This window comes from Echiichthys vipera (assembly GCF_963691815.1).
Source record: "Echiichthys vipera genome assembly, chromosome: 17".
Classification (NCBI taxonomy): Eukaryota; Metazoa; Chordata; class Actinopteri; order Perciformes; family Trachinidae; genus Echiichthys; species Echiichthys vipera.
In genome coordinates this window covers 7,208,456-7,224,459 of record NC_139842.1, presented here as the reverse complement: position 1 = coordinate 7,224,459, position 16,004 = coordinate 7,208,456, and the positions used below count along the sequence as shown (strand labels likewise).

At 39.4% G+C, this 16,004-nt stretch overlaps 1 protein-coding gene across 1 annotated transcript in view; it reads right to left on the bottom strand.

Annotated features, from left to right (window-relative positions):
- Positions 1–16,004, bottom strand: part of LOC310959904 (protein shisa-8) — a gene marked incomplete at both ends in the record, with an annotated part of 103,278 nt that overhangs the window by 1,688 nt on the left and 85,586 nt on the right. The window contains one exon of the mRNA XM_083931429.1: positions 11,072–11,188. Within this exon, the coding sequence (XP_083787555.1) occupies positions 11,072–11,188 (117 nt within the window). The remainder of the gene's footprint in view (positions 1–11,071; positions 11,189–16,004) is intronic.

Genomic DNA, 16,004 nt, shown 5'->3' with positions numbered 1-16,004 from the left:
AAAAATACCAACGGCACCAGAGAGAAACAAATAGAGGGAGAGAGACTGGGACTCAAGAAAACAGCTGCAAGAAACAGGGGGACAAGGAGAGTCAGAGAGAGTCGGGCAAAACAGAATTGTTGGGAGTAAAAATAGAATGGGTTCAGCGCGGCGAGTCAGATTAGTGTGAGCTCCCTGATTGGAACTTGACTGCTGTTCGATCATCACCACTGACTTACCCCTCTGTCGAGGTACCTAGCACACTGATCCGATACTAAAAGGTGAAGATATTCCTCTGCATCATCGGTGAAGAGGAAATACAGCGAGAGCTGGGTGGAGTGGTAAGGAATAAAAAACATTTTTTCAGCTCGTTTCTCAGCATATGGCTGCCCACGGCTATTATCATCAGGTAATAACCACGCCTACATTTAAGTAGGTAAGAGTTCTGTCTACGATGGGAACACGAGTCTGATGTATCGTTTAGGTACATGGGGATACGGGGATACGTTCAGTTCTAAAGGTACTATACCAATGTCCTTTGACAGAAACATATCTTAACAGCCTTGTACCTTAATTACTCTTCCTCTTAGACTTAGTATCTTTCTATATCTTAACAACTGTCTCATAACATAAAAGGACACAGCTACTATGAGCTTGTACTATGTGTTTATGACACCCATCTGTTGTTTTTTTAAATCTGTTTGTTTGCCTGTGTGTAATTTGTTGTAATGCACATCAATGAATGTGGCTGGGTGTTAATGCATGTGTGTGATGGAGAGAACTGTAAACTGTGCTCACCTGAATTCCAAGTTCCTCTGAGAAATAAATCCAGCTCAAAAAGAAATCTTAAAGCATATCTGGGTGCTCTATATTTGTACCATTGGACTGCTTGAGCTCTAAGTTTTGTCCTTGCAGTTTGAGGGAAAATAGAGCCTTACAAGGAGACTGCTTAATTTACTGTATTTGTTAGAAATACAGTCTTGCAGAGGCCTGTTTTCCCCTCTGTAGCCATTGCTGTCGATTCATTTCTAATCATTTATTCTTACCAAGAACACTTTCTCATATTTGTATTTTCAGGAAACACCTTGAGGAGTGCTCTAACATTCACACGTCAAGAAACTGTCCAGTGCTATCACAGTCTGGTAATTACTCATTGAACACTTTAAATGTGGCTTCATTGTGTAACTCCAGGGCACTTCAACAGCAGCTGTTGAGGCAGGAGACAAGAGTCACTAGTAATCATTCAGTAAAATTCTCAAAGATGGTCCAAATATTTCCAGACCTGCTCTTCTCATTGTGCCATCACAAAAAACAAGTGCCACATAACTATTTTAATTGTTGTTTATCTCAAAGGCCAGCTGAATAGCTTTCCTCATGACATGAAAAAGCAGCCTAAGTTTAAAGTGTAAGTCTGGCGGAAAACGGATTAGTGGTTAAAAAATGCCGTTTTGGATGCGTTTGGCGCACCGCCCCGAGCTCATCAGTGTTAGCCCTTGGGGACTGTCAACGTCTTCAGGCATTCTCTATACACGGTTGATAAACAAAAAAAAACTGTCTCAGTGGCTTATTAGATGCTCATGTATTTCCATGCGGAAAAAGACCATGGCGTCCATTTTTGCCGGACTTAGAAATTGGTTTATATCTGTGTGTATGGCTGAGATCACTCCGTGAATGCCGACACACCACCTGAAGTTAAATCTAGTCAAAACAGAGCTGCTCTTCCTACCAGGAAAGGCGTTTCCATCAACACTAAGAACTCTGTGGTGTCTGTGGCTCGGACTGCACTGAAACTGGATAAGGCTGTTGGTCAATTTGTACTATTATCTAATTTCCCTGCAAAACCAGCCGAGCTACCGCCACCTGCACCTGTCACAGGAGAAGACTGCAAGGGTGACTTTTTATGCATAAGAGACAGAGGACAAACGTCTTGGTGGACACTGAAATCACAAGTATGCCTCTGCCCAGCTTGCTGTCAGATGTTTAGCAGCCAAAAGGTTAAACTGGCCTGTCAGGTTCCCTCAAGGTTTTTTATGTAGCCTACTTTCATGTACATGGAAGTACATCAAAGCCACAGTAGGCTGAAGTTCACCACGTACACATGAGAGGGGGAGAATGGGAAAATGAAAGGAGTAACTCGACCCTCGCCTGGTTCACCTTTGTCAAAATCACAACAATTTGGGAAGTGGGGGAAATATACCACTTTTAACATAATTGTGACTGGAATAGTTGTTGTTGTTTTCATGTTGTTTCTGCGCCAATGCTTCCTGAGTTGTTCTTTTTCCGGGTCAAAGGGGTTGAAACCCGGAAATAGAGTGGGGAGCAGTGTTGCATGCACAGATGCGAAACCCTATCATAATCGGGAACGCTGTTTACATGCACGAATAATCGGGGTACTGAAGGAGTTATCTAGGTCTGACTCCGATTATACTCAGGGTACGGTGTTTACGTTTGAGAAACGAGTATTGCCTTAACCAGAATATACTTGGGTTTGTAAGCCGGCATGTAAACACACTGACTGTTCATCTGCACACATTGCAATGACATAGGGCTGGATTTAAATCAGCAAAATATCTCTTTAATAAAGCCAAGTTATTAATATTAGCCTGCAGAGTTACAGATTTTGAGCTGTAGACTAGCTATGCTATGACAGTGGAGTCAATATATCCAATACATAAGTGCTTCCTCTAGACAATATACTATTATATATTTGACAAGTTACTTTTCTCATTAGGTGATGCTATGACGTAACTACTTACTTTTTAATGGCAGTAATCTTGATTACATTTAAGTCACGTTACCCAACACTGGCGGTAACACCTGATAATGCCCATTCAATCGATTGATATCATTTGAAGCCGGTGATTTGTTTGGCAGTAAAGAGATATACCAGTTGCTTATCTGTTGTATTTCTGAAAACAATAGTTGCTCAAGGTCGGTTCCACATGGGACACAAACTCTGGTTTCCTGGGTAAAAGTCATGTGTGTGTTGGGCCCCCTCCCCCTAATTGTCCATCATGGCTCTGTTAAGGCCAAAATAAACCACCGTAGACACGTCACCCTGTGACAGTTCCCGCCACTGTCGTGTTTCCAGCCTCACCACGACTAAAAAAACCCCCAATTTTTCCCCTTCGACACTAATGCCTGGTGGTGGAGATAATAAAGAGCAACTTAACAGCAACTGTGAATCTTCAGTGGCTACTCACATTGCTGCAGTGATGTAGAAGTGTAATAAATAAACTTTATTTCTACAGCACTTTTCTTAACTTTCTTAAGGTTACAAAGTGCTTTCCAGAAAAACAGAATATAAAAAACCAAAACCAGAAACAACAGCAAAGATAGTGGGATCATGAAAACATCAAACATAAACACTGGAGGATAATATTTAGTCAAAAATAAACATACATATATATATATATATATATATATATATATATATGTATATATATATATTAAAAGGCCAAGGAGCAATGATTAAGACGGGCAACAAATTAAATATTCATAAACCCTTTTACCATAAAAGAAAGTTTTAAGTATGAATTCAAAAGAAACTAAAGTTGTGGCGAGGCTGATCTCAATAGGCTGAGAGTTCCAGAGTCTTAGAGTTCGCACAGTACATCGTGACATCAAATGTACAGCAACGTACAATGTACAATGTACAATGCTGAGATGAAACAGACTTAGCAATAGACTGCTGAACGGACAGTTGTCAGGTTACTCTTTAAATGGGAGGCACATTTAGTAGTTCACCCTTCAGACTTGTGGAGAGGGATACAAACAATGAAATGAACAATGAACAATGAAATGAATCACTTTTGATTGTTCTAACAGAGATTTAGGAGGAATATAATTCCTTTAGAAAGCAATAGAGTGTCACATTATTGATGTCGAAGAATGAGCAGAAAAACTTCTTTGCTTTCATTTAAATTTTGGAAGATAGGGATAAACATTTTGAGGATTAGTGTGTGTCTGTGGGTTCCTATATTTACATACATGTGTGTGCAACTGTATGTGAGCCGGGCATTGTGCAACACAGAATACATTTACATACATTCTTCGCTCATATAAAAGGCAATAAGCCGCTTGATGTGTATGCGTCTGTGCAATAAAGGTGGTCACATGGTTTTGGCAGCTTTTACCAGCTGCCAGTTCGCCACAATGACACAGAGACACTCATTTAAAGTCAGCAGTATGGCCACAAATGCAGGTTTAATGGGCAGAGTGCTGTGCACGCCCTGGATTTTAAATGTATGTGGAAATGTGTTCTGCAGTTTTATTATTTTTCAGTTGTTGCTTTTTTTTTTTTCACAATTTATTGATTGTGGACACTGTTTCCCCTTTTTGCTGAAATATACTGCAGCGGAAGCTACAGCAGCAGAGTTTGAGAGAAAATTGGTTCAAATCTCTGGACAGGGCGGGAGAATCTGGGACGGCACAAAAACAATGAATTAAACACACCCTTCCTTCCCACAACAACTGCTGTTGCTGTCCATTTGAGTGTCTCCACACATGTTGCCAGCATGAGCACCTGACAGCGGGGTCCTCTGTGACAGTATTGTGTGCCTTCCCCTCCATTACACAAACTCTCCATCTGCTCTCTCGCTTTCCAATCTTTCCATCTGTATTTCATTTATTCCGTACTCTTTGACAACATCAGCTTCTACTCTCTATTTAGCATCCGCAGCCTAAGGCACAGGGCTGTGGGTTTAATCTGGGCCACCGCATTATAACTGCAGAAGTTGGGTCCTGCCACGGATGAAATACATTATAGCATACAATAATGTATTTAGCCTATTTTTAATGTCATTTAATAATGTTTAAGCACACACCACAATAGCATGAGACTGAAAACACAAACATATTGCAAAAATGTATGTTTTGATGTTTTTGTGGCCCATCATTAATGTTATATCAGCAACTACCTGTAGCACTCTGTTGTACATACTTGCTTATTCTTAATCTGATATTTCCTGGATGTCAATTTCAGAACTTTTAGGTGCAGATTTGCAACCTTAAGGTAATTAAGTTATAACTTCACAAGCATTTTGTGAAGTTTTCATGGGATTTTTGTCTTTCTGACTTTACTAAGTGTGGACAACATGCAAATACAGTGTGAAAAAAAATTTCTCGACCAGCTGCACCACTACCTCAAACAAAAATATTCCACATCGCTTGCACCACCTAATGCACCTTTCAATGTAATTCAGATTGACACGTGTGGTACTTAACTTTGGGATCTCCATCTCACCTCATAGAGATACTAAAAAACTTCCAGAACATCACATGTGTATATCTTTAGTCTCCATAGGTACATCACTGATCATAGCTTGTAAAGGAACCCTATCCTGAAGTGCATTGGAGCTACATAAAAAAATACAAAAAAACTTTGAACCACTGGAGTTCCTTCAACTTCAAAGCCATCCTTTGGGGGAATTCAAGATCACTGCACTTCATGTAGTCGTAAAAAATAAAAAAAAATACCAAAACGTATTTCACCCATTATGGGACCTGAAGCACATGCTAAAAAATGAAGCAACCACACTGCAAAATACCTAATAATTTAATCTTGTACTGAGTCTAAAAGTTTTTTCTCCCTAAAACAAGTGAAAAATCTTAGCAGTGAGTCTATAGTCTTGCATGCCAGACCAACCTCCAGCACTGCAGTATGCGGCTGCAAGAGTTAACATTCTGGGCTGTTTGTATTTTTTTTTAAACCAACCACAATCGTCTTGGGTTCAGCCGTGGATTCAGCGATGGTGCCCTTGAAAACAGATAGTGGAGATACCGAAAGGGGTCTCACATCTGGTGCGTTAGTTATGCCTCACACTCAGCCAGACCAGTGAGTCTAGAAATATATTTACTTGTATTTGTTGCAATAATAATAAAAAAAGCCAATCAATTCGATGTGCTTGTCAAGGTGTGTGTGTGTATGTGTATGTGTGTGTGTGTGTGTGTGTGTGTGTGTGTGTTTTTAATGATGAATAAAAATTTTAATTTTAAATAGTGCTCATGCTGTTGGATCAGTGGACTTTAATTAAAGACTTCATGCAGTCTTGGCACGGAACGTGGAGTCCGAGTGTCCTTGCAAACAGTCTTTCACACCGTCTTTGAGAATATCCCTCCACCTTCTGTCTTACGCTGTGTTTTCTCCTTCTGGAGACCTGACCCTTACCTGGATTGAGCTCTATGGATCACACATACAGTATTTGTTGATATTTATAACAGTAATATCTTTTCCTCATGATCAACCAAGGGCGTCTACATTCGACCATGTATGTGTATCTCTTTATTCTTCTTGTTCATTCCGTCTCTGTCCTCTCAGTTTCCCACCCTCTAACCTTTCGCATTTTTCTCCATCATTTTCTCAGCCAGCATGTCCTCCTTTAATTAAGACAGATATATCAGAGCTGCTTGAGTCCTGCTGCTACACCTGGCGCAGGTTTACTGTTAGAGAGTCACGACCTCTTTCACCTGTTATGCCATTCTTCTTTTATATCCTATTTTCCCCCTTTGTGCTTATTGCTCGATTTTTGTGTGTCTAGTTTTCCAAATAGAGGTTTTAGAAAACAAATGTGTTAACAACTGCATTTTGTTCCAATGTGTTTATAAAGATCTGGTCCAGATACCTGCTGTTTCGGCTGGCAAATGGTCAGCTATCCCACCCAAACTGTTGTGTGTCCTAGCCATGACTTTGTCCACATAGCCAGGATCTTTGGACCCGCTGAACTGATAAGCATGTGTGAAAAGCTGATTGAATTTATTTATTTATCTAAAAGTGAGTACATACTACGACACGATGAGTAAAAATAGTGTTAAAAAACAAACTTGTAAAACTGGTACAACAAACAAAAGCAAAAAGTGGAAACAGAAATGTTGTGCAAACCTCTGTAATGTTGCAGTGACCTTAATTAAATACACGTACAGTTATATTAATGAAGAGCTGTTACTTTTTCCTAAATAATGTATTTGCAGCAATATTTACCACAGAGAACATCATGTTTTACTGATTTATTGAAGCTTAATTCTAGTGTCTTTTTAATGCGTTAAATAACAATTACTGCATTACATTGTGTAAAAAAAAAGAAGAATTTAGAGGACATAGCAGTGCTTATTTCAGCCCTGATGTCTGCAGTCCTCTGCTCCGACTGCATACAGCATGCCCAAACAACCTCCAGCAAGGGCAGACTGTATGTGGCCTGAGGCGAACCTCTAGGACAAAAAGTCCAAGTAGAGAAAGTAGTGCAAATGATAAAAAACATGTCATTTGTTTTTTTTTTTTTCAGTTGATATTAGTTTTTTGTACATTTTCCTGTTTTTGTCCTTATTTGGAATAGTGTTGCAACCTCTGTTGCATATGCTCACGAGTGTGTGCACGAATGAAGACAGCGGGAAACAGAACGACAGAGAAAATCAAAACAGTATATGCATGTCGATTAATGTTTCGAAATGTGTGCGTGTTGTACGTGTGTTGTGTTAGCTGTTAGGTGCGCCATTAAGAGCACGTGGACCGACAGTGAAAGAGGATCAGTTTCCCTGAAGGCAGAAAGCCGAAACAGAAGAATTAATACAGAGAAGTGAATGTACGTGTGTGCGTGTGTGTGTTAGAGAGAGACAAAACCATAGCTACCAAACAAAGGGGAACAAAGAGGAGCAGTTTGTCTTTGTGTGCCATCAAACAGAGACAGAACTGAACACCTAGACGTCAAGAGAGAGGTGAGAAAGAAGCATTGCACCTCAACATGTGAGGGATTTATTTTGATGTAGTCGTCAGTGAAATGCGGTTGACTTCTCACACTCATCACGGAGCGGTTGGGGGAGGGGGGGGGGGTGTTGCTGCTGCAGTTGGCCTCTGTTTCTCACTCACCGAGCAGAATAATGAGACAAGTTTCTCTTCTTCTCTTCAGTCACGTTCCACATTCCTTTTGCTGACCTTTCCCTTCATATTGTATTTGCTATCAACATTTTATTACCAAAAACTTTGAAAAAACACTAAAAAAAAAGCCAGTGTGCTGTCTCCTCTATTGTAAGTCATCATTTAAATGTCTTAATGGGTGCAATGGATGTACATGTACAAATGTAATATATACGCCAATGTGAATATGTACATTTCCACAACCGTTACTGTTATATTATACATTGGCATAGCGACCATGGCACGGCTGCTGCTGAACCAACACAACTAACGTGTTGTGTCTTTTCTTTTCCTGTTTAAACGTGACACTTCATACGTGACCGGCTTTATGCTTTAAGCCTGTAACACAAGCAGCATCATTACCTAAACATGCATTTACATATGTTGGCTTGCAGGTTATGTTTGGCTCCGTTGATGACTAGCTCATTCATTGTGCCGACGCTGGCTCAAAATCAGAAGCTTGCTCTTGTCTGCCTCTGTCTGAATTCGAGGACACATTGTTTCAAAAATAATTAGTAAACCTACCGTTATGACTGGAGCCACACCGATAAATTGGTTTGCCTATACTATCTACCAATATTTGCTTATCACAGACATATATCTGTGTCAATTTTTACAGAACATGATGCAGAAAACGATGCTTGGGGTGATGTAGAAATAGAGTCACATGGCTATTTATTTTCCTTTTTATTTATTCTCTATTCAAATGGTCCACAATTGACTGATACTGAACTCAAAGTATTTAGCTATTTCATTTATTTTTTATTTATGCTTTATTTTAATGGTCAACACTTGACTGATACTGAACATGATGTTTATTAAGCTATTTATTTCATTTTCAATTATTATTTATACTGTAAGTGTAACAAAATGTATGTATAATGTATAATAATGTTAAATATTCTTTAATGAAGTTATGCGTTTAAGAAAGCAGCCCTCTGGGTATATCGTTGCACAGTGCACATAGAAAAGGTATTTTTCCTGTCACCAAATTGAATTTTTCCCTCTAAAATAAGTGCCTTGCAGATCCCATATTGGTCGGGTAGTCATGATTGTAAATGTGTGAGAACTGAAAGCTTGGGAGATGTAACAAATGTAGCTAAAGGAGGCTGGGCTTAGCAAACAGTCAACCGATTATGGCTTTATCCTCAAAAACGTTGGATGTCTCACGCTCTACGGTTTCTGTGTCTGATCTTCTTTAGCTATGGTGGGCAGTCCTGTGTCTATTTGCACATTATGTCAATGAACAGTACGTGTACATGTGTCAAACTGTCGTTCCTTATCATTGTCACCATGTCCTTATCTGTCTGCAGTGATCAGATGATAGATGGTGTGTGTGTGTGTGTTTATGCACATGTTTACGCCTGTGTAGTAGGACAAAGTATAATGTCTGTGTGTGTGTAGGGGGTGGGGGGTGGGTAGGACATGTTTATGATGTGAATGATTTTGTGTGTATTTTGTTAATGTGAGTTTGTTTGTGTGTGTGTGTGATGGGCCAGAGGGAAAGCTTAAGGCCTGAACCAGTCGCCTCAAACTGCGGCTGTCCAGACTACTGTCACTCACCACCCACGAATGCGTAGCAATGTGTGTTTTATTTTTGCTTTTACACAGTGAACCAGTTGAGCTACCAATCCTATATGAGTTATGTCATAATCATCCGCAGTGAATTGAAGCCACCATTGTACCTATTTTTCCACCGCTGATTCACAGTTACTATTAACAGAAAGGCACACTGTCAATAACTGTCAGTGTTGTAGTGGCTGAGCTTTAGGCGGATGACTAACCATCCCATAACAAACTACTTTTTTTTCATGGTTATAAGGCAACAATTATCCTAATGCATGCTATGTTCAATACCGGACTTCCGCAGTTTCATAAAGCATTATAAAACAGATAATTTCTCAGTTATAAGTGAACAGAATGCAACAGTTTACACCGTATATTTAATTGTGTTTATTAGTTTATGTAGTCCATTCCTGTTTTTCCATCCACATCTAGCTGCTAATCCCCTGTTCAACAGCGACAGCTTTTCAGTGAAGTGTGTGATATTTAGATGCAGAGGACAGAATAAGAGCTTTCATTGATTCTGTGCTCCACGATGAGCCCAGAAAAGGTTTCTTCCATTCATGTAACTCACCCTAGTTTGTCGCTGTAATGGTCAGTTTTGTGTTGCAGCATCTGTTTCTTCTGCATCATGTTGGGAATGAACAACAGTTCTATTATATACACTGAACAAAAATATAAAGACTTTTGTTTTTGCTCCAATCAAATACTTTTTCTATGTACACAAAAAAAGCCTATTTCTCTCAAATTCTGTTTACAAATTAGCCAAAATCTGTGTTAGTGAATACTTCACCAGCTGAGATAATCTATCCACCTGACAAGTGTGGCATATGAAGATGCTTAGGATGATCGTTGACAGGTGTGCATTAGGCTGGACACAATAAAAGGCCCCTTAAAAATGTGTTTATATTTTTGTTCAGTGTATATATAAATAAATATATACATTTTAAATATCAGGTTGACCAGATGAGGGTGAAATTCGAGACAGAGTAGTTGCAGGCAGGTCTGGTCCTGTCTTTGGGCAACACCAACATAATGCTTCACAAGAAAAATAGTATTTCATTTTTTGTTAGAATATAATTAATCTAATGGTCTAATTTTCAGGACATATACATGGACATCATGGATTCAGGATTTAGGACATCTGCTTGTAATATGGGACTGTCCTCACATTTCCAAGATGTTTGGGCTCTCTATGTTCACGTGTGGAGCACACATAGATTTGAGAAATGGAGATTATTGAACTCTGGGTGTGGGGCTGTCTTCTGACGGGCCTAATGCAGTCATGATATTTACATCATGACTTAAATCAGCCACAGTACTCAAACATGACTCATGAGTCAACATGGCTGGATGAGAATCAGGCTTATAAAAGAATCATTATCCTTATTGGTGCTTGCTCTCCCTTAAACACTTTCCCACTTAGTATGTGCATCAATATAGGGACATTGAGTATTTTTTAATCATCCTGATTCTGGTTTATTTATACTGTACATTATTTAACCACACTGACCTCTGTACAGTAAGCCATGTGCTTTGTATCCTTGGTAAGAGTCTCCATGTAGTCAGTATGTGTGTGTGTGTGTGTGTGTGTGTGTGTGTGTATATAAATCTACTCACCCACGGCCTTGAGCGAGGTGTACTTGTTGAAGCCAATTCCCAGGTTGTTGTGAGGGTGAGACAAGGCCATGGCTGGACCCAGGGGAGACAAGGCTGCGTTGTTCAAATGGTTATGATCTGAGAGAGAGAGAGAGAAAGTTTTCATTTTAATGTTGTACACATAAAAAAACACATTTCTGAAGTGTCAGCAAATCAAAGTCACTATATGTTTCCATCAGATAGTGCCATGAGACTATTGCCGAGAGGGAGTAACACTAGCACACAGTTAAAAAGTCCAGTTTAACTGTAATGCGACGTAAGATGCTGGTTAAGCTCTTTTTGGTAAAATGAATGTAATGGTTAGCTGAGGCTAGATAACAGTTTCTGCATTTCTATCAGCCCTCGTTACATAATGTTTCTGCTTAGAATAACAAATATATTCATACAGCCTTTAGATGGGCAGGTTGACAGAGACTTACGATATGTCTACCATTACACACACGGACATACACATATACACTGGATCTAAACCCCATAGAGAATCTCTGGAAAATCCTTGGCAACAAAGTAATGTCTAAGAAACCCACTGCAGTTACTGAACTGTGGAAGAGACTGAGTCAGAATGGACCAAGATCAAACCAGAGCAGTGTGAGAAACTAGTGATGTCCTGTGGGCGCAGATGTGCTGAAGTCATTCAAAGCTGTGGCCTCTACACTTCCTATTCATGTTTTAATCCTATAGCCCGAAGAAAACATTGTTTAAATCTTCTCTTCTGACACAATGGTTACTGTTCTCTAATTCTGCTCACTGCTTTTATCACAAAATAAAGGTTTTTGTTGATTTGCCTTTGTCATTTAAAAAAACTAAAAACATCCTAGTGTAGCAGTGGTATAGCCACAGTGGATATTACATCAAATTATGAACAATAAAAATAACAACATTTCAGAATAAATCAAGTATTCATAATTTGTCCTCTGATTTCCATCTCTAGGAAATGTATATACAGTATGTCTCTGTACATTCAGATAGACACATGAATACATTTCTTTATGAGAAATGACGACATTATGAATCACAGAGTTGGATTTAAAAGAAAAATTGACATCATTGATTTAATAGAAAAATGAAATGTATGTGTTGTTTTGATTTGTTGTCGAGAGCTTCCTCAAAGCCAAGCCTTTGTCCGTCAAACACATGAAACCATATAAACTATAAGTGGTCAGTTCCCTGATATATGGCTCGGCTAAATGTCAGTACTGCAGTTATAATAGTTTGTCCAAGTGATTGTTGTGTTGTTTGTAGGATTTGGAGCAATATGTCATGTGTCATCTGTCAATACCCTTGTAATTCTAGTAATTTTGCTACTGGTCCTGATAATGTTATATGTTAGTATATGGCTCTTTTGACTTAAACTTTACTCTTTATGTTCAGCGTCTCTGCTCTAATCAACCTAATTTCTGGCAGAAAAAACCCTCATTGTATGCAACATAGGGCTATGAATTTTCTATAAATCATCCTGAACATTTTTCTTGGAGCAGTTTGAGACAAATTCCTTTCATGTGAATACAAACTTGGCCAATAAAGCTGATTCGGATTGATTTTGGAAAATGTCTAAAATCCAAGTCTAAGAACTCTCTCTCTCTCACACACACACACACACACACACACACACACACACACACACACACACACACACACACACACACACACACACACACACACACACACACACACACACACACACACACACACACACACACACACACACACACACACACACACACACACACACACACACACACACACACACACACAGACAGACAGACAGACAGACAGACAGACAGACAGACAGACAGACAGACAGACAGACAGACAGACAGACAGACAGACAGACACACACAGACAGACACACCCACCCCCCCCCCCCCCCCCACCCCCCACACACACACACACAACCTGACACCCGTATCCACCAGCCTCATGATGACTGAGACGCATCAGTGAGAATGAAGCGACGGGGAAATAGGAGAGCGTCGCGGAGAGAGCAGGCGAGGCAGGGAGAGAAAGCCAGAGAGCGAGGGATGTGACACCACCACTGACTGATTGAATTAGAAATAGATCTTCACGTCCCCGTGTAATTGATATGCAGTGATGACACGCTGTGTGTGGCGTGGAGTGCAGGGAGACACAACTGTGTGTTGTAACTGTATGCATGTGTAGCTGTATTTGTGTGTGTGTGTGATTATTATTGTCCTATGTGAACCGTTGGTAGCACCTGTTCTCCTCACTCATTCACCTACAAACCTACATCACTGTCAAGCAAATACAGAAACAAAAATACAATGTAACAGTTAATAAAGTGATTTTTAGGATTTTTTAGGGTTATTACTTAATAACATTTAAAATAATAGCTGTTCCTCTTTAAGTGTCCTACATTCGAATGTTATGTTCTCAAGCATTCTTCTACTGAACCAACAACAGTGGAAACAGAGAGAGAGAGAGAGAGAGAGAGAGAGAGAGAGAGAGATGGAGTAAAGAACAGAAAGATAGAGAGGGAGTTGAAGGCAGAGATAGACCGGGGGGTAAAAAATCAACTAATTGATGGAAAGATCCCTGGCCGGTCTCCAGTTTGACCACAGGGCTGTTCCTGGCCACCAGAGAGAGAGAGCAAGAGAGAAAGAGAGAGATAGAGAGGAAGAGAGAGAGAGAGAGAGAGAGAGAGAGAGAGAGAGAGAGAGAGAGAGCATACATACACACAAAGTACAAAAAAAGCCATGTTGTTTAGTTTATATTCCTAGTTTTATAATTTTTATGTTAATAAATGTTAAATTCTGTGTGTTTGTACATTTTATTTATTTTTTCGTGTTGCTCAATTGTTTTGGAAAAGTTAACTCTTGTGTTCCACGACAATAAAGCCCCCTTGAATTAAGAGAGAGACATTTAATCATAAATGTTTTACAGCCTTCTAAAACAGTCATGCTAATAGAGTGGCGAAGTCCTGCCTTTCTGTACACGGGACCTCAATATGAATTTCTGATGCATGTATAAAAAATGCTGGTCCTGTTTTTATTGTGCCATGAATTTTGGCACATTTTATTAGAGATCATTTTTCATTCAAAAAACCCAGATGATTTATCACAAAGAATTTTGTTAATGGTAGGTTTTTGTGGGAGGCCGCTTAGTGAACTACAACTCTTTGCTGCTCTCAACGCGAATGATATACGTCACCACCCCCTCTTGATACTCTGGTACAGACATGGCGGTATTTCTTCTCCACTTCAACATTTTTTCCAAGGGGAGGATAAAAGGATCAAAAGGGGTGAAAACCATTACATGTGGAGAGTTTTACTTACGCTGTGAGAAAAAGTGTGATGGCGTGACGTCACATATGCAACATGACATGTAGTCTTTCTCATTGTGTTTCCTCTACAGCCTTAAACTGAACAATGAACGGTCAAACATTTTTTACGATCTCAGAGGTCCCATGGGGGTCTAGTGAAAGGAGCGGCTCTATAAGGCATGGGATGGGATAAGGAATATGGGATGTGGAAGAGCTAAGCAGGTTATTTGTAAGTTTTGTCAAGATGGAAACTTCTCAAATGGTTTCCTGATTCCTCTATTTTTATCCAGAGTGAAAAAGTTATGTGGACATGACTTGCAGTGGGAAGTGAAAAGGCCATTTCTCCATTAATGATACAGGAGGGTACGAGAGTTCAGGGGGAAAAGAAAGCTGGTGTGCCCATTAAGTCTGAAAACAATGATCCCTCTCGTATTTTTCTGACACTAAAAATGCTCTTTCTCAAACACGAAACATGACAATTTACATAAGTGTCACTGTAGGAGTGTTATTAATTAATTAGTACCACTCCTCCAGTATTCCTAATTAAAATAAGCAACATATAATCTCTTTAGGGTTAATGTTATGGTTTAATTTAAGAGTTATGCATTTCAATTGCATGACTACATTAATTGATTTTTGGCAACCATTTTCACTTTTCTTTTCACTCACTGTCTTTCATCTCCACCTGCTCTTCAGGCAAATATCTGTTTCTTAAGCTTCTTAATGCTCCACTATGTTCACCAGCTAGTGTTGAACTATGTCTTTGTGCTGTTTGTTGCTGAGCAGGTAGCACATAGTGGGTTTTTAGAGGTTTTTTCACTGAAAACAGCTGCTTGCCGCTGCGGACACATCGCTCCTGTGAACCAAAATAATAAAGTAGTGGGTGGACAAAAAACACTTTGAGCTCAGAGGAACTGCAGATTTAGCTCATAATGGTGTCATTTAGAGGGACATCTTTCACACTGAACATAATCAACGTATGCATTGTTACTATAGAAATATCAAATCAGTCTTTTATCAACTGAAGAACATCTCCATTATTTAGAATTAGAATTAAGGGTTTTATGTCCCAAACTGATCAGGAGACGCTGATTCATGCTTTCATCTCCAGTAGACTCGACTACTGTAACGGTCTTGTGACAGGACTCCCCCAAAAAAGTATCAAACAGCTCGAGTTTGAACCAGGACAAAGAGATCACATCACATCACCCCAGTTCTTTAGACCTTCCATTGGCTCCCATTTAGCTACAGAATAGATTTTAAAGTTCTGCTACTTGTTTACAAATCACTGAATGGTTTTGGTCCAGAATACATGAATGACATGTTAGTTGAGTATAAACCCACTGACTCAGGTCAGAAAGTGGAGCACAGAGTAAACTAGACATGGTGAAGCAGCATTTAGCTGTGATGCTGCACACAGCTGGAACAAACTACCAGCAGATCTGAAATCAGCCCCGACTGTGAGCACTTTTAAATCCAGGTCTAAATCCTTTCTCTTTTCATTTGCCTATAGCTGGGCTCTTTTTAATAACTTTAAACATTATCTATTTTCTTTTCTTTTACTTTTAAAAAAAATCTTCTTTGCTCCTGCTTTTAACTGTGTTTCTTTATGTA